The sequence below is a fragment of the Pleurodeles waltl genome, chromosome 2_1 (genome assembly GCF_031143425.1).
Source record: "Pleurodeles waltl isolate 20211129_DDA chromosome 2_1, aPleWal1.hap1.20221129, whole genome shotgun sequence".
NCBI classification, from domain to species: Eukaryota; Metazoa; Chordata; class Amphibia; order Caudata; family Salamandridae; genus Pleurodeles; species Pleurodeles waltl.
In genome coordinates this window covers 576,646,099-576,664,994 of record NC_090438.1, presented here as the reverse complement: position 1 = coordinate 576,664,994, position 18,896 = coordinate 576,646,099, and the positions used below count along the sequence as shown (strand labels likewise).

Here is an 18,896-nt window from a genome sequence, read left to right as displayed (position 1 = left end):
GCCTGACACCCTCCATCTTGAAACCAGTGCCCCCTGAGTAACTCAAAGGGCAAGTCTGCTGGCCTCCTGATCTAAGCCTCAGGGACATTACAGGTTCCCCAAAGTTCCTGGGCCCATCTTCAACAAGCCCCTGAACCCCAAGAGGTGCCTCCCAGATCCTGGGCCCTTGGAAGTGTTTTTGTTGCTCCTTAAAATACGTTTTTTGGCTCTTCTCAATAGCAAATGTGCCAGCTCAAACTATAACCACTCTGCTCGCTAGAAGATTCAGCTTGTGGTGCCATAAGTTTATCTCCATGCACAGCAAGTATCGCCACTTGTGACCGCAAAGATCCAACCTGCCCATCCATGATGCCTGGCCGACACAACGCAACTGCAGACCTCCACCAGCAACTCTTTCCTGGGTCTCAGTGAACTTCTTCCCATCGCTGTTAGTCTGAAGTTTTGAATTTCACACAGTCTAGCATGACCAGATAGTCCTCGTTGGCGTTTTATGCTTTTAGGCACTACAACTAAGTTTAATCTTTAAAAATTCAAATCTCAACTTCTACCTATTGGATTTTTGTCATGGTGGCCTTGTTTTGTTCATTAAATTAAGATCTGTGTTTCTAACTAGGTGTGGTATCTTTCAGTGTGGTGTTTACATTGTTACTGTTTGAAGTGTTCCACACATGCTTTAGGCATTGCCTCTACAGTTAAGCCTGACTGCTCTGTGCCAAGCTACGAGGGTGTGAGCCCAGGTTAACTTTTAGTGTGAATCTGAATCACTCTGACTACAACTGTGGTTCCTTCTTGAACAGGGTGCATACCTCTGCTGGCCCAAAACCTGATTTCTAACACTCACCACCCCTTGTGTAAAGAAAATGCTACGGGCCCCTTAGAAAGACAATCATATATTTTTACAATTATTCTATGAAATTGGCAGCTGCAAATATAATTATTATATCAAACATTGCATTTATGTTCAGTCATCCCTTTAAAAAAAGCAATCAGATAAATGATTGACAACATGATAATGGTAGCCCAGGTGTGATCCTTTATCAGATCCATGAGGCTGGAGATGGTGACTCTAAGAGTTACACTCCCTCTTTGACATCTACTCCCAGCCAGCAATATGAGAGACAAGGGATGTTACTGATGTCCCGTTAGTGAGTAGCTCACTGCCACTCAGATTCTTCACTGAAAATGCAGCACTGATTTTATCATGGTGCTCCTCTTTGCAAGTGCCTGGTGCCTTACCATGAGATCAATTCAGGCCCCTCCGTTTAAAGACAGCTGACATAGGGTAGTTTTCAGAAAGTTTAGAGGCAATTAGATTGTGGTGCTTGTAAAAACCTGCTAACCTTTGTATATGTAAGTAAAGTACCACATATGTTTATTCAACTCCCATGTCTTATCCCATGTCTTAATCGTCAACTAATACAAATCTGTTAATATTGTCACTGTGATGAATGAGCAAGATGAGTAAAATTGCTTTCAGGTAGGCATGCTTTACCTTAATATATGTTTACCATTTGACGATGATAATGGTGAAGGAATGACAGCATTGTTGTATACATCACTTCATCAAATGATGGTCAACAATTTTTGTCTCACAACTAATATTCAAACATTTTCATCCACCTTTATTTTCCTTCTAGAAGTAGATTTGTGCACGTAGCTGGGGACCTTTTCAACAGGAAATAAGGCTGTTTGATGCCCTTACAGAGACCCTCTCAAATAAAACATACAAATTAATTTTACACTCATTGTACTTATATTGATGCACATCCTGTGTTTAAATCTGTAACAGAAGTCACCATCTTGAATCTGTGAATGAAGTCACCATCTTGCTTCTGTCACTGGCTTATATGAGATTCGACATGAAAAAAACGTATCCAATTGATCTTATATATATTGCCTGTTTAGAGTTAGTAATATTAAACCCTAGGGCAAGATTTATTAACATTTTGCACTGGTGTAAAGTCACCAAAAGGGAAGCAAATGGGCACAAAGGGCCTGATTACAAGTGTGGTGGTCTATAGCCTGCCACACTCGCAGGTGGCGTTCCAACCGCCACATTACAACTCTGGTGGTCAGACCGCCAGCTCCACCAGGATCTCAGATCCCGGTGGTCTAGAGGATGGTGGTGGTCCTAATATGCCAGGGCAGCACTGCCCTGGGGATTACAACCCCCTTCTCCGCCAGCGGTTTCATGGCAGTAGCACTGCCATGAAAATGGCGGCAAAGAACGGGTGTGGGGGGCCCAGGAGGGCCCATGCACTGCCCATGCACTTGGCTTTGCAGACAGTGAATATTGCGAGGGTGCTGGTGCACCCTGCAGGCTACAGCATTGCCATCTCCTTGATTACGAGTTGGAGAAAATGCTGTAGCCTCTTTTCCGCCCGCAGACATAGCAGAAAACTCTTAATAACTCAGTCGGGGAGGTTGCCGCGTAGGCAGTGACCACCCTGTTGGGAGTTCAGCAGACATGCCTTCCCGTCTGCCAAACTCAAAATAAGGCCCAAAGTGTTGAGTTGTTATATACTTTCCAGCACATAGCTTTTTTTGCATTGCAAAGTTGGCTAAAAGTAATACAAGTCAGTATGTGTGTTATTGCTCACTAGTTTGCATGAAGGGAGCTTCCAGTGATCCCAGGCTCGAACCCATGTTCTTTGAAGGAAAGTCCTGTCGATCAACATTTGTAGAAATGGCTTTGCTCCAAAAATAATGCCTTCTAGAGGCAGGCATTAACTGAGAGAAATGTTTTTATTTCTCTGATCCTTTCAATATGTGCATGTGTGGTACACTGTACAACACACATTCAATTTCTTTAACATGTTAAAGTATGGTATCATACTTTTTTGTACTGAAAAGGTACCCTTCTAGTACCAAACTATGCTAGACATCACACATACACCTTTCCATTATGATGTAATGGTTATACAGCCTGAAAGAGTGCCAGCCCTGAGGAAAAGAGCAACAGCATCATATGTCAGTCTATCGTCTTAGCACAATACAGCCAAGCAAATTTGTGCTAGATTTGATTAAATCTCCACCCAAGTGTCTTCTACTAACATGTAAGCTTCTGCTGCTCATCTTAAATTATAAAAGAACAACAAAGCTAGAAAGAAACATGTATTGCCATACCTGAATGTGTGCTTTGAAATGTTGTCCAGGTTTCATTGATTTCATTGTGGATCCAACCTTTACTGTGCTGACGGACATGACTGAGAAAATTGTGGCTCCTCTCATTGATGAAGCCTCGCGCTCTGGACTCGGAGGATTCAGACGTTCCAGGTTAGTGTGAAAGCCACGGCCTTCCGAAGGTGAGCTTGATTTATGCCACTAGTGAATGATGGCTTCGCCACTATTGAACAAGATGATGCATTCCTGTTGATCTGCTTATGCAATGCATGCACCTTCTGAAGTTTCACTGATTCATGAGAATTTCCCAACCTGCTTCTTATTGATTATGTTCTAATCTTTGTTTTTCAAAAGGCATATTATTCCATGACTAAGTCTTTTGAAAGCAGAATTGTTTGTATGAATAGACCAGTGAGATTGTGACCCTTCCACTGAGATAAATGACACCAAAGAAGCATGATTCAATTAATTTTCTTGTTAACTTATCTCTTGTCATGGGCTAACATATCCAGACTGTAATCTTCTGTGAACTGGGGTCACACTAGACATTTGCACCACAGAACAGGCAACAGCCAGAGAAAATTATGTGTGTCTTAAGCATCACTAAGTAAAATGTAGAATGCCAGAAGAAAATGTATCACGTCTCTATTAAGTGACATTTCAAACATTTTTGTCTAACCTGTTAAATAAGCTACTTCACTAACAGGGACCTAACATTTATGTGCTTGAATAAGTGCTGCTTACCATGACCGCCATTCCACACCACTTTAGAAGATCCCTCAATATCTGGCTGTGCTGCTCTCTCAATCACCTCCAATTACAGAACCAGTCATTAACTACTATCTTGCGGCTGCCTCCAGGCGTCATCCAGGTGGCATCTTGATCTAACATCTAAAATACCATTATTCATTTAACACCTTTAGCTTTGAACATTGTTTTCAAACAATTTTTCTTCTTGTTATTTGGATGTTCTTATATGCAATTGCAAAGTGCTGTTACTCACAAAAAGGCCCAGTAGTTGAAGTTGGCTGACCCACTGCCTATAACTGTAGGCTGAGAAGGGCAGAATCAAAATGTGAATGGCACTTGAACAGAGCAATGGGTGAAGCGGGCTGACTGAAACACTATGGGGGTCATTACAACATTGGCGGGCGGCAACCGCCGCCCGCCAAGTTGTAACCGCTGTGTGGCCGCCAATGCGGCCGCACTCCCGCGGTGCGCATTATGACATCCCCGCCGGCCCAGTGGGGATGTGGGCCGCAACATGGGAGCCGGCTCCAAATGGAGCCGGCGGTGTTGCAGCCGTGCGATGGGTGCAGTTGCACCCGTCGTGCTTTTCAATGTTTGCTATGCAGACAGTGAAAAGCTACACGGGGCCCTGTCAGGGGGCCCCACGACTCACTGTACCACCAGCCTTTTCCTGGCGGTTTGAAAAGGCTGGCGGTAGGGGGACTCGTAATCCCCTGGGCAGCGCTGCAAGCAGCGCTGCCCTGGCGGATTATCACCGCCAGGGCAAATGTAGTGGGAAACCGCCAGCCCCGGTGGTGCGACCGCAGCGCTACCGCCACGGTCGTAATCCCCTCTGAAGCACCGCCAGCCTGTTGGCGGTGCTTCAGCCAAAGAGGGCCTATGTATATTTAGTTATGTGTTTATATTAGGAAATATTTGGCAATCATGAGACTGGTGAGACAGCTAACATTATCTGAAGGTCAGACTTTCTGTGATAAAGCTATCTTGCATTTGGATCAAAAGCAGTTGACTTGTCTATAATCAGATGCCCTTCGGCAGAATTTCAATCAACATTATTAAATGAAGGTAACTGACTCTAACTTTAATCCTACCTGTAATACTCCTTAAACGATGTTGAAGTCTACCAGACCGTTCCAGACTTTTATGCAGCAAGCCCTCTTATCCATCCAATGCCAGCTTCCACTCTCCCATACTTGATTCCTCCTCTATTAACCCCAGCTTGTCTCCCTCAACTCTTCTTACTACGCCCCCAGAATCCTATGAGGCCTTTCTCTAGTTGAGTTGTTCACTTCCGTAGCACAGTGATATTTGCTTGTCTGCCATGTTGTGTTCCATGAAGCAGTCTTAACAAATGTGGCAATGTTTTTTTGCCTTCCAGCCTGAATAGCATTACCACCTCTGAAGTTAAAAGAACAAGTGTCAAAAGCACTGGGTCTGAGGGAAGTGCCTCTTTGAACTGCTCTATACTCACTGTGGACTTCAAAAGCTTTAGAAACACCTGGCACGAAGTGGTGCTGCAAAACCGAGAAAAGTGGAAAGCACAAGCAGCCAAAGGTAAACAAGCAAAACACATAAGGGAATTCTGCATCTTTTAAGATCCAGTGCTGGTGTATGAGAGGAACTATTTTTGCTACAGTTTGCCATATGTTAATAGGCTCCGTGTGGGGTATGTAAAGTATGAAAATTAACTTAAATGGTAAATTACTTTCTGTAGCAGGCCTTTGTCAATAATTAAGATACATTCGCAATATTACTGTTATGTTATAAGGTTGTATTTTCATAAAGTAGACTTACTAATCCAATCCAAGCCAATGTGGTCTTTCATGTTTTGTATATCTAGTGCTTAATTTGTTAAAAAAATTATATATAAGCATAAGCGCTGGGTTATCATCAGGAGGCCACTGCAGCTTGCACCATCTATTGCCCCTGCCAGCACTGCCAATTACAGAACCAAACACAACCACTAACTATCAAACTCCTATAAGTGTGACAATTTAGACTATTCCAGGCCCCAAATCTATTTGAATGGATTTGGTGGAAGGTATTATTCAATTTTAATGTATATTGAATACATTTTAAAAAACTGTAGTTGCGCCCATCCCTACATTAGACAAACAGACCATTTGGCAGACTAAAATAAGTGTCGTTTTTACAATTAAGTGTTGGTACTGGGCACCACAAACCACTGGCTCAGATTGAGCATAAGCACATTGCCCCTATTACAAGTTGCCTGGAGCTGTATTCTGGGCATCTGGGTCTAATGATAGACTATCCAGGCTCATGCATGTGAATTAATGTTAAACAGAAAACTGAGAAACCCCATTGGAGGAAACCAAATCATATAAAACTTTAAAGAAATACAAATGAATCCCAAATTAAAGAAAACATTTAAGGAAAGTTAATTTTAAGGAAAACGCCAAAATTATGTTAAACTTGAGTGGAGTGTGGGACCAGTTAGGGGTTTTTGGGTTCAGGGATGAGTAATGTTTATGGGTGATCAGGAGGTTTTAGGGATGGATTTTGTGGATTTGAGGCATAGAACAGGTTTATTAGGGTTCAGATGGGTGTAGTTTAGGGTAGTGAGATTTTTTTTGTTGTTTTCTGGAATGGGTGGAGTTTAGGGGTGGTGAGGGGTATTTAGAGACCATGCATGTGTAAAGTTTAGAGGTATGATGGCTCAGGGATGGGTGGAGTGTAGGGGTGTTGAGGGGTTTTAGGGTTCATGAATGGACAGAGTTTAGGGCCGGTGTTTTTTTAAAAGCTACGGTGAGGTTAGGGGCAGTGAAAAGCTTTTCCGGTCCCAGGATTGAGTGAAGTTTAGGTGGCGTAGGGGTTTGAGAATTCAGAGATATGTGGAGTTTAAGGGTGGGGAGGCGTATTTAAGGGTCATTGATGGTTGGTGTTTAAGGGCGTTGAGGTTATTTTAAGGTTCAGGGATGGGTGGAGATTGGTTATGGTAAGGGTTTTTGAGGGTCAGGGTGGAAGGTGTTAAGGCATATTAGGGGAGTTTTAGGGGTCAGGAATGGGCGGAGTTTAGAGGTAGAGAGGAGTTTTACAGTTGAGGGTTGGGTGAAACATAGTATAGAAAGGTTTTTGGTGTTCAGTAAAGGGTGTAACCATTGTGTTTATACTTTAAAAAATAAGCATGCAAAAGACAAATTTGCACAAAAAGACATTCTAGGAATTGATTTCTATGAAATGGTGAATGTAGCTCATTTTGAGAATTTCCATTAAACAGTTTAGGTGAAATGGTTTGTCAATTATGGTATTTTTGCATTGTTTTTCTATGAAATCACATACGATTTTTCCTGGCACCAGAGGTGGGTGTGGCTTACTGGCATTATGTTCAGCATGGATCCTGCCATGCGGAAGATACAAGGTCTTGTTTCCCCTGCTGTGGGCCCCACAGGGCATAATGGCAGCTGGGTCAGACCAAGAAGTTTCCTGTCTCCATATTAACACTGGCTCTCTGGCTGTGATTTTGGTGAAATTCAGAGCCGAGATTCCTCATGGTGCTTGAAGGGCCTCTATAAAAGTAACTCTTTTTTGTTATGTTGAGGACTGAAGGGGCAGTATTTTGAATTCTTCCAGATGCATTTGTTGTATATTCTCTGTATTTTTTCCAGAGGATGACGAGTAATAAGCTTGAGAATGAAACACTTTTTTGGCCAAGTGTTGCCCTTGCTGTAATCAGAGCAGTGCATTACATTTCAAGCATCTATTTATGTAGTAAGTAGATTTCATGTCATATTCTTTGCTAAAAAAACAGCTACAGCAAGTGTCTTAGCAAATAGCTTGGGGCATGTTTTTGTTTTCATGTACAGAGTATTGGTTTATTGTAAGCAGTGCTGTGCCAGACAGGGAAGTGTGCATAACATGGTTAGAAGGATGTGCTTAAACAAATAATGCATATACAAATTGAATTTTAAAGTTTTAATTACCATATTATTTCCTTGAGGTGGGCTGCAATCCTTGCTCTTTTATATGCGGCCTCATAGTTTCTGGTACACACAGATTTGTCCTGCGATTTCATACAGGCGATTCCATAGACATGCATAAAGAACGTTTCTAATATAGATTCTGCTATCGTTTTTTTAAGCTGCAGCACCACCCTGTGAATATCCCTATGAACTACACTTGGTGTTTCTTAAGACTCTGGTAGGAAATTTAAATTAAAGGAATGTACTGACAGATCCCAAGGCTTAATATCAATATTCAAATCCAAGCCATCAGCGGCAACAGTCTCACTGTATGAATGATTAATAAAGTACGGAGGCTGAAATCTAAGTGGTGAATTATATTTCCATGTAACGCATATTTTATTAATTTCAAAATTAATTACCTTTGTCAGTAGCTCCTGGCAAGAGAATATAGATTTCAGCTCCCTGTGAAAATTACTCTATCTGATTTATTACTTATTAGGAACAGAAGCTTTCCTCAGTGCAAAACAAATCTTACACATCATATGAGGGCTGTTTCAAAATATTTTTGTATGCTGATTGTCCTTTGAAATCAAAACACTGAGGAATTAGAATTCCATTGTAATAATGTTTCTACTGTTTTGTAATTTAACTTTGCCATAATCTTTGAAAAAATATTGTACCTTTCTTGAGCTCAACTGGTATGTCATGTTTAATACTGTTTTCTAGAGAGTGCTTTACCGCTATGTGTAGTTATTTTATTTGGAAAAATGTATTCAGACTACCCCCACACTGACATCCAATCCTTGCAGAATCATAGGATTTGGGATTCATTTCCCGGAAATACATTTTGGGAAAAATTATTCAAACTGTGCCTTTTACAGGGATATGTTTGTATATATTTTGGCTAAAAGGTGTTAGATTTTACCGGCAGTTCCGTATAGGAACATATGCAATATCCTATTTTAGTGTGGGACCCAACGTGAAGAAGCATTTCACTCTCAGATGTCATCTAAGTATCTATCGGCAATTTGCAACAGTACTGCCAGTGCTGGATGGGCTGAATAAATCACCCTATCCGATTCAGAAAGCAGTCATCTGTCCCCACAATTTCAGGGATGGTATTTAGACAGAATTTTGGGAAACACATACTGTGGGACAAAATATAATTCCAAGACTATCGAGGACAAAATATGGTGAAGGTAAGTTTCTATAGGTAAGCAAAGTTTTAATATATATAACTCCAGATATGTATACCTTGACGAGATATATATATATATGTACCTTCAAGGTATATAGATGTGGAGTTAATAATAGTACATCTATACTTAGCTATATATATATCTTCAAGTTGTATAGATGTGGAGTTAATAATAGTACATCTATACTTAGCTTTTTGCACTTACCTTCTTGATATTTATGTCCTCGATATTTTTGACACAATATTCTGTCCACATGATATTTTTGTTTTGGATATTCTGTCCATGATCCTTCAGGGATTTAGTGATGTGTCCCTTTAGCTACTACAGTGCTAGCAGTTTGTCACCTTTTTTTGTAGCTCACATGAGCTGGGGGCCTCCTGCTGAAATACATATGTATACTTCATATCAAAGGCTCTAAGCTCACCTCGGCTGACTCATCATTTTACCGTGGTGAATAATAAGAATACTACAGAGATGGGTTATTATAGCACATACTATGTAAACACAAGCACCTCATTTTGTGGAATTATTTAACTGGAATACATACTGCTTTTTTTTAGCCACTGAACCTCAATTAAATTTCTAGCTAATTTTATGTTGTCGAGTACAATACATTTGTATACATTTTATGTATCTTGTATGTATTTATTACCCCCAGTTACCTCCTGTCCTTGTCCCATTCATTATGATTGGAGCTATATACTATCTCCCAGACAGAAAAAAGAACAAAAGGAATGCTGGAACCCTGCCCCACTCCCTCCCACCAAGAGTACTTAATGCATACTTACCCAGCATTCGTTCTGTCCTTTTTTCCTGTCTGCTAACAGAATGGGACAAGGATTGCTGTAAGCTGCTCCTGAGGAGCCAGAGTGGAGGTGCTGGTGCTTCGGCCAATATGATAGTGGGCAGTAGTGGTGGCTGGAAGTTGAAGCATCTCCCTGCCTCTCAGGCTGGTAGGGAGACGTGTGTGTGGCAGATCGGCTCCTGGCGGATGGTGGTACTGTTTTTGACATGGAGCCTGCTGCAAGAATTGCTGTTTTCATGGAGGTTGCTCTTCTGGGGTTGGGCCTGTGCAGCGTGCTGCATTTCTCTTTACCTTCTGGGCTGGCCAGGAGATGTGCATCCCTGGGTTCTACCAGTCGGGTCCCAGGAAGTGCGTAGCTGGGCCGCCTTCTGGTTTTGCCTGAATTCCATTTGGGACATGTATATTTTGCTCAGGTGCACTGGGGGCTGAGCGTGTGCCTGCGCTGTACAAATCTGCATTCCTTCAACCTGAGGCTGTTATGGAAAACCTACATATATGGGACCCTGGGGTGAGTACCCCATAGCAGTTTCCTTTGGCGCTGAGTGTTGGAGCAGAACTGTGTTGATTAGTCACTTGCTGGGGACAGGAGTTTCTGGCCTTGTGCTGAGTGCCTATATTGATGCTCATGGGGAAGCACTCACTGAAGAGGAAGCATGTGGCAGAGTCTTCATTTTCAACTCCCTGTTCTTCACCCTCTTCCCCTTCTCCTCCGCTGTTGAAATGGTGCAGGGAGATTGAGGGCTCTAGGCTGAAGAGGTTGATGGGACACTCTTGTAAACCACAGGGCTCCATCCCTGTGCAGTCCTCAGGGTCAGAGGAGGAAGGGCCTGGCCCTGATGAGCAGAAGGGCAAGCATTTTTCCCAGGAAATGTTGCCTGACTTAATCAGATATGTTAAAGCAAACATGGGGTATCCGGATGATGAAGTCCCTGATACATCCTCTGATTGCCTCCTGCGCAAGTTTCAGAGCTCAGCGCCTATCGTTCCGGTGCACCCATACATTTATGAGGTTCTTAAGCATAAATTGAAAGATCCTGACAAGATAATGCTGCCGCGGTTTATAGTCAAATTGGACACCTTGCTGGATATGCAAAAGGACTTACCAGACTATGGGGGTCATTACAACATTGGCGGTATAAGGCGCTTACCGCCGTGCAGAAGACCGCCAATACACCGCGGCGGCGGCGGTAGACCGCCACAGCTATTATGACACACATCTCGAAATCCGCCGAAATTCAGACACCCACACAATGCTGCCACACCAAAGGTCAGCGATAAACATGCGGAAACAAAACCTCCACCTCCACGCCAACAGAAACACGCCCATGCCATTACGACCCACGAATCCACGCGGCGGTCTTTCAACCGCGGTATTCCATTGGCTGTACACACCGCCGCGCTCAAAATACACACACATCTACAAACCACCGCCACATTGGACAATTACAAATACACACACCTGATACACATACACACACCACTCCCACACATCCAATACAATATAAAACATACACCCACATCACCCACAAACTCCTACAACCAAAACTTCAGAGAGAAGGCGAGAGAGAGAGAGCACAGAATAGACAACCCCATCACACAGAGGCACACAACACCATCACCCACACAACATCCACGCACAAAACACCACCTACAACTCCACTCACCACACTCATCAACACATAAACCACCCCACACATCACACACAACACCCCATGTCACGCCAAAGACACCCCCGCTTTTCCGAGGAGGAGCTCAGGGTCATGGTGGAGGAAATCCTATGGATAGAGCCACAGCTATTTGGCTCACAGGTACAGCACACATCCATAGCCAGGAAGATGGAGCTATGGCAAAGAATAGTGGACAGGGTCAACGCAGTGGGACAGCACCCAAGAAATAGGGAGGACATCAGGAAGAGGTGGAACGTCCTACGGGGGAAGGTGCGTTCCACGGTCTCCAGGCACCACATCGCGGTACAGCGGACTGTCGGCGGACCCCCACCTCCTCCCCCTCAACTAACAACATGGGAGGAGCAAGTCTTGTCCATCTTGCATCCTGAGGGCCTCGGAGGAGTCGTTGGAGGAACGGACACTGGTAAGTCGAATCTTCACTATCATATCCCCCACCCTACCTGCATGCTATCTCACACACCCACCCTCACACCCTCCCCTATCACCCAAACTCCTCACTAATGTACCCATAACACCAACTACACATCCCAACCCCAAGACCTGCATGACACAACTAAGCATGGACACCCATCACTAAAGCATGCCCACTGCACATACCCAGAACACCCCCTAACCATCAGCACACAACCCCACACACAGGAATGCCTGCACTGGGGTTCACACACACCCAACCATTGCACACCATGAAACACACACATGCAATAATCATGTACTTATACCCCCGCAGGAACCCGAAGGAACGTCACCACACCAGAGGGTCCAGACAACACCACTCCACCCCCAGAAGAGGCCCACAGTGACGACAGCAGCTCTGCCCTACTGGATCTTGATGACCAGCCCGGACCATTGTGGGCCTCAGGACAGTCGGTTCCCCTTGCCCAGCCACAGCCCAACACCGAGCTTTCACCCTCTGGTAACACCAGCACAGCACCCACCCAGCGGGCCCAAACCTCCCTACCCAGGACAGGTCAATCAGCGGTGTGTTCACCACTACAGGGCACCCAGGCTAACCCAACACCCCAACAACAACAGGGACCTGGGGGCAGTGGTAGTGGGCACACGGTCCAGGGGACGGAGGCACAGGAACACAGGGGAACTGGGAGGGCTGCTGTGCGACAGAGGGAGGACAGGCCAAGGGAACCAACTCTCCACGAGGCCCTATCCTCCATCATGGGAGCATACCACCACTCCCAGGAGACGATGGCGACGGTCCTGGACAAGTTGCAGGAGACCCTGCGTCTGCAGGAAGAGCAGTATTTGGGGTTCAGGGAGGAGCTCAGGACCATCGGCTCCGCCCTGGGCACCATCGTAGGGGTGCTGACGGACATTCAAAAGACCTTGAGGGACACCGTGGCACTCCAAGGGGCCCCTGTCACTCGTCAGGACGACGAACTGCCCACCACCTCCGCCGGAGCTAGTGGACAGGACGCCCCGCCACAGGACCACCACACCAGCACCCCATCCCCTGCAGACGGACAACCACCACGCAAGCGGACCCTGAGATCCAGGAACAGGACAGAGCAAGATGGCAAGACCCCCGCCAGGAAATAAGACCACCCTGATTGTCCCCCCACTGTCCCACTTTGTTACCCTGTCCAAATCGGAACTGCCCCAGCTCCACTTCAATGTACCTGTGAGACTAATAGACTGGACTCTGCCATGGACATTCCTCCACCATCACCCATCCCCATTTCACAACCCCCCTTCATTTATTTAGCACTTAAATAAACACCCTTGAAACACTAAATAAAATGGAGTCAGTCTATGATTTGTAAATTTGTATTATCAATGACAGTGTCATAATGGGTTACCCATTGGAAGGCTAACATACCAATGTCACACATCACAAGCCCTTCAAGGATGCAAGCAGTTGACACGTAGGTTACCACATTTGTGAAACTGAAATGGAAGGGGACAACTCAGTTAACAAATAGTGAGTGAAATGTCGGTACAGGATAGAGGTAGACGGGTGAAAGTTAATATAATGTTAAACCTGAAAATGTACTCACCTGTGTATCATTGGAAATATTGCTGTATGACTGACTCCCTGTTGTCGTTTTCTTCTTCCTCAGCTTCATCCTCATCACTGTCCACAGGCTCCACATCTGCTACAACACCGTCATCTGGATCATCCTCCTGTAGAAAAGGCACCTGGCGTCGCAATGCCAAATTATGGAGCATGGAGCAGGCGATGATGATGTCGCACACCTTCTTCGGTGAGTAGAATAGGGACCCACCTGTCATATGGAGGCACCTGAACCTGTCCTTAAGGAGGCCGAAGGTGCGTTCGATCACCCTCCTAGTCCACCCATGGGCCTCATTGTAGCGTTCCTCTGCCCTGGTCCTGGGATTCCTCACAGAGGTCAGTAGCCAGGAAAGGTTGGGGTAACCAGAGTCCCCCAATAGCCATACACGGTGCCTCTGGAGTTGACCCATCATATCAGGGATGCTGCTATTGCGCAGGATGTGGGCGTCATGCACAGAGCCAGGGAACATAGCATTTACCTGCGAGATGTACTGGTCTGCCAAACAGACCATCTGGACATTCATCAAATGATAACTCTTCCGGTTTCTGTACACCTGTTCACTCCTGCGGGGGGGACCAGAGCTACAAGGGTCCCATCAATGGCACCTATGACGTTGGGGATATGTACAAGAGCATAGAAGTCACCTTTCACTGTAGGCAAATCCTCCACCTCAGGGAAAATGATGTATCTCCTTACGTGTTTCAGCAGGGCAGCCAACACTCTGGACAAGACGTTGGAAAACATAGGCTGGGACATCCCTGATGCCATGGCCACAGTTGTCTGAAAAGACCCACTTGCAAGGAAATGGAGCACTGACAGCACCTGCACGTCAGGGGGGATTCCAGTCGGATGGCGGATTGGTGACATCAGGTCTGGCTCCAACTGGGTACATAGTTCATGGATAGTGGCACGGTCAAACCTGTAGGTGATGATTAAATGTCTTTCTTCCATTGTCAACAGGTCCACCAGCGGTCGGTACACCAGAGGATTCCGCCATCTTCTCATATGTCCCAGCTGACGGTGCCTAAGAAGGACAACAGCGAATAAACAGTCACTATTAATCCAGGTATGTACCCACAGTCACACACAAGACTACACCAGACAATAAACCCTTCCTGGATGTGTGTTGAGTGTAGGCCTCGATATGTGTGACGCAGTAGTAAATGAAGCCATGTGGGCCCCTAAAATGGCGGATGCCTGACCTCTAAACTGGGACAATGGGATTGTGGGGTAACAGCGCTGGCGTTGCACACCGTCGATGGCTGCTGCGTCTGGGGAAAGGGTCCCTGCCTTCACTGCACAGGAGTTGGAGAAACTTGTGGATGGGGTCCTCCCCCAGTACATGCTACTCTACGGTCCTCCAGACCAACAGGTTAGTACACAGGGAGCACGTTGTATGGGCTAGGCCGGGGTGGACAGGGCTGGGTGGAAGAGGGAAGGGGGCAGAGTTGATACTACAGTAAAGCATGGGAATAAAAGGCCCACATGGCCAGAGTAGGGAGGGGGCCACTCACAACGACGGTGCAGTTGGTAATGACTGTTCCTCTTTCCTTGTGCATGTCATGTAGGTCAGCGCCCACCAGAAGAGGGACATTTGGCGTGCCATCGCCAAGGAGGTCCGGACCCTGGGGGCCCACCAGAGACAGGGCACCCACTGCCGTAAGAGATGGGAGGACATTCGCCGCTGCAGAAAGAAGACGGCGGAGGCTCAGCTGGGGATGGCCTCCCAGCGTGGGAGGGGTGCCCATCGCACCATGACCCCCCTGATGTTCCGGATCCTGGCGGTGGCCTAACCGGAGTTGGATGGGCGTTCAAGGACATCACAGCAGACACAAGGGGGTGAGTATAACCTCATTCTGCGGACTTTGCTTGCAGTGGAGGGGTCTGGGTGGGGGAGGTGGGCTGTGTGTGTCCCTGGGCCAGGGCGAGTTAGGTAGGCAAGGCCCCTCCGTAATGTGTGCCATGTGGCACTCTACCCCACCTCCGAAGAGTGCCAAGTTGAGGTATAGTTGCCCCTGTGGCATCCATGCGTGCAGATTTCCAGCATTGCCATGTAGGCCATATCCCAGAAATTGCATGTGCAGAGGCCAGGAGCACGGCGTAATGCATGGGGCTGCTGCGTCTGTCTTGTCCGCCAACGGTAGCGGTATGCCATGCACTAAAACTCTCTTTGTTCTGTCTCCCCCCCCTTTTTCTGCTCTCCCTGTCCTTTTGTAAATCAGCATCATCAGGCGGAGGTACAGTGGCACCGGAGCACGAGGGAGCTGCATCCCATATGGCCATGGAGGGCCACACCACAGACTCTGAATGCACCATTGGAACGGAGGGCGAGGGGAGCTTCACGTCGGCCACCGGATCACCAAGCAGCGACACGGACTCGTCTGCCGATGGGAGCTCCCTTGTGGTGGCAGCACCATCTGTGCGCCCCACTTCTACAGGTACAGCCGCCACCTCCCCTACCAGCACCGCCCTCCCAGCAGCCCCTCAGCGTTCAACCCGTGCCCGCTCACCCAGGAGGGTGGGCATCACCTTCGCCCCAGGCACCTCAGGCCCTGCCCCAGTCACCCCTGCTGCCCTCAGTGAGGAGGCCATTGACCTCCTCAGGTCACTCACTGTTGGGCAGTCTACCATTGTGAATGCCATCCAGGGTGTAGAAAGGGAGTTGCAACACGGTAATGCAATACTAGAGGGCATTCATTCTGGTCAGGCTGCCCTTCAGCGAACCCTGCAATCTCTGGCCTCAGCACTGATGGCAGCCATTGTCCCTGTGTCCAGCCTCCCCCCTCCAACTTCCTCCACCCAGACCCAATCCCCTGTACCCCAGCCCATCCCAAGCACACCTACAGACCAGCATGCACACAAGTCAACACACACAAGTAGCTCAAGCAAACATAGGCACCACACACACCACAGGCACTCATGCAAGCCTCACCCACATACAGACACAGCAACATCCACTGTCTCCACTGTGTCCCCCTCCTCCTCTTCTCCCTCCTCCCTCCCAGTCTCGTCTACACACACACCTGCATGCACCACATCTACAGGGACTAGGACTCGCACCAGGACACCCAGCACCACAAGCGGCTCACCTGCACTCACCACGTCCACTGCCATTTACACGTCCCCTGTGTCCTCTCCCAGTGTGTCTGTGACGCCCCCTCTCATAGTACACCAACGCCGGCAATCACTCACCCAACATCCATCCACCTCACGACAGCCTCCAGTACCTGCACCCAAAACACCTAAAGTGACACCTCCTACAACCACCTCCTCTTCCTCCACTCCCAGGGCCCCTCCAGCTACCCATCCCAGTGTCCGTCAGAAACTGTCCCTATGTCAAATTGACCTTTTTGCACCCACCCCTCCCTCCAATTCATCAGTCCCGTCGTAGCGCCTCAGCCAAAAAGCCTCCAGTACCAGTGGTGCGTGTTCCAGGTTTTTGGAGTGCACCGTTCACCAGGACAGGCAGTAGGACCCGGAGCCAAGGCACTGGCAACCCACCCCCTGTAAAGGCTCTGAAATTGGGAAGTGGACGACGGGACCGTGTCAAGACTCCTGGTGGGACAACAAGTGAAATGGGATCCAAGGCGATTGGTGAGTCAGCTGTAACTCCAAAGAAGTTGGGGAAGGTCCAGAGGAAGTCTCCCCAGCCTGTTGTGAGTATCACGGCGTAGAAGTGTGCCATCATTTCCGGCGGTCCAGACACAACCGCCAGCACCGTCGTCACTGGTCCAGAGACCACCGCCGGAGTCACAGCCCAGGAGGGCCCAAGTATCGTCACTGGTCAGGAGACCACCGCCACCGCCGGAGTCACAGCCCAGGAGGGCCCAAGTATCGTTACTGGTCCAGAGACCACCGCCGGAGTCACAACCCAGGAGGGGACAGGATGCCACAGCACCGCTGGCCAATGATGGAACATCATGCCACACACCAATGTCCAGTATGGAGATCGTCATGCCACACACCAATGTCCAGTGTGGAGATCGTCATGCCACACACCAATGTCCAGTGTGGAGATCGTCATGCCACACACCAATGTCCAGTATCAGAACCGCCATGGCAAAGCACTGCTGAACAGTCCTGAACCGCCATGTCAAAGCACCGCTGAACAGGGCAGAGACCGCCATGTCAAAGCACCACTGAACAGTCCTGAACCGCCATGGCAAAGCACCGCTGAACAGGGCAAAGACCGCCATGGCAAAGCACCTCTGAACAGTCCTGAACCGCCATGTCAAAGCACCGCTGAACAGGGCAGAGACCGCCATGGTAGAGCACCGCTGAACAGTCCTGAACCGCCATGGCAAAGCACCGCTGAACAGGGCAGAGACCGCCATGTCAAAGCACCACTGAACAGTCCTGAACCGCCATGGCAAAGCACCGCTGAACAGGGCAAAGACCGCCATGGCAAAGCACCGCTGAACAGTCCTGAACCGCCATGTCAAAGCACCGCTGAACAGGGCAGAGACTGCCATGGCAAAGCACCGCTGAACAGTCCTGAACCGCCATGGCAAAGCACCGCTGAACAGGGCAGAGACCGCCATGTCAAAGCACCACTGAACAGTCCTGAACCGCCATGCCAAAGCACCGCTGAACAGGGCAAAGACTGCCATGGCAAAGCACCGCTGAACAGTCCTGAACCGCCATGGCAAAGCACCACTGAACAGGGCAGAGACCGCCATGTCAAAGCACCACTGAACAGTCCTGAACCGCCATGGCAAAGCACCGCTGAACAGGGCAGAGACCGCCATGTCAAAGCACCGCTGAACAGTCCTGAACCGCCATGGCAAAGCACCGCTGAACAGGGCAAAGACCGCCAAGGCAAAGCACCGCTGAACAGTCCTGAACCGCCATGTCAAAGCACCGCTGAACAGGGCAGAGACCGCCATGGCAAAGCACCGCTGAACAGGGCAAAGACAGGCATGGCAAAGCACCGCTGAACAGGGCATGCACAGTGTAGGAATGACTGGACAGCCACATCAGGCATCCTTATCCCATGTGCAGCTGGGACAGTGACAGGACAGGAACTTTCACAGGGAGACTCATTCAGTCTGGGCACCAGTCCCCCTCCAGAACCAGTGGAGACCTGCATCTACATGAGAGACTGTGGCTTTGCACTCCCCAGGATGGCACAGTGGGCAAACCACCCACTGTTGAGACTTGAGAGACTGTGGCTTTGCACTCCCCAGGACACATCAATGGGCATGGAGCCCCGTCGTGGATGTGGCTTTGCAGTCACCCGGCTGAGGTGCCCCCCCTTCCCTTCCCCTTGAGGTGCCTGTAGTATTTCTATCTGATGCCCCGGCAGTGTTCTCTTGGATTTTGGTCAGTTATCTATTGTGGGCCTCGCCCATGCATTTTTGGACTGTTGGTGCACGGACATT

General features: G+C 47.8%; 1 protein-coding gene across 11 annotated transcripts in view; it reads left to right on the top strand.

The window, feature by feature from the left end:
- The window catches only part of PDE1C (phosphodiesterase 1C), a 1,966,671-nt gene that overhangs the window by 1,757,946 nt on the left and 189,829 nt on the right, over positions 1-18,896 (top strand). For all 11 annotated transcript variants that reach the window (XM_069215191.1, XM_069215280.1, XM_069215225.1 and 8 more), the window contains 2 exons: positions 3,156-3,276; positions 5,252-5,427. In XM_069215191.1, coding sequence (XP_069071292.1) covers positions 3,156-3,276; positions 5,252-5,427 — 297 coding nt within the window. The remainder of the gene's footprint in view (positions 1-3,155; positions 3,277-5,251; positions 5,428-18,896) is intronic.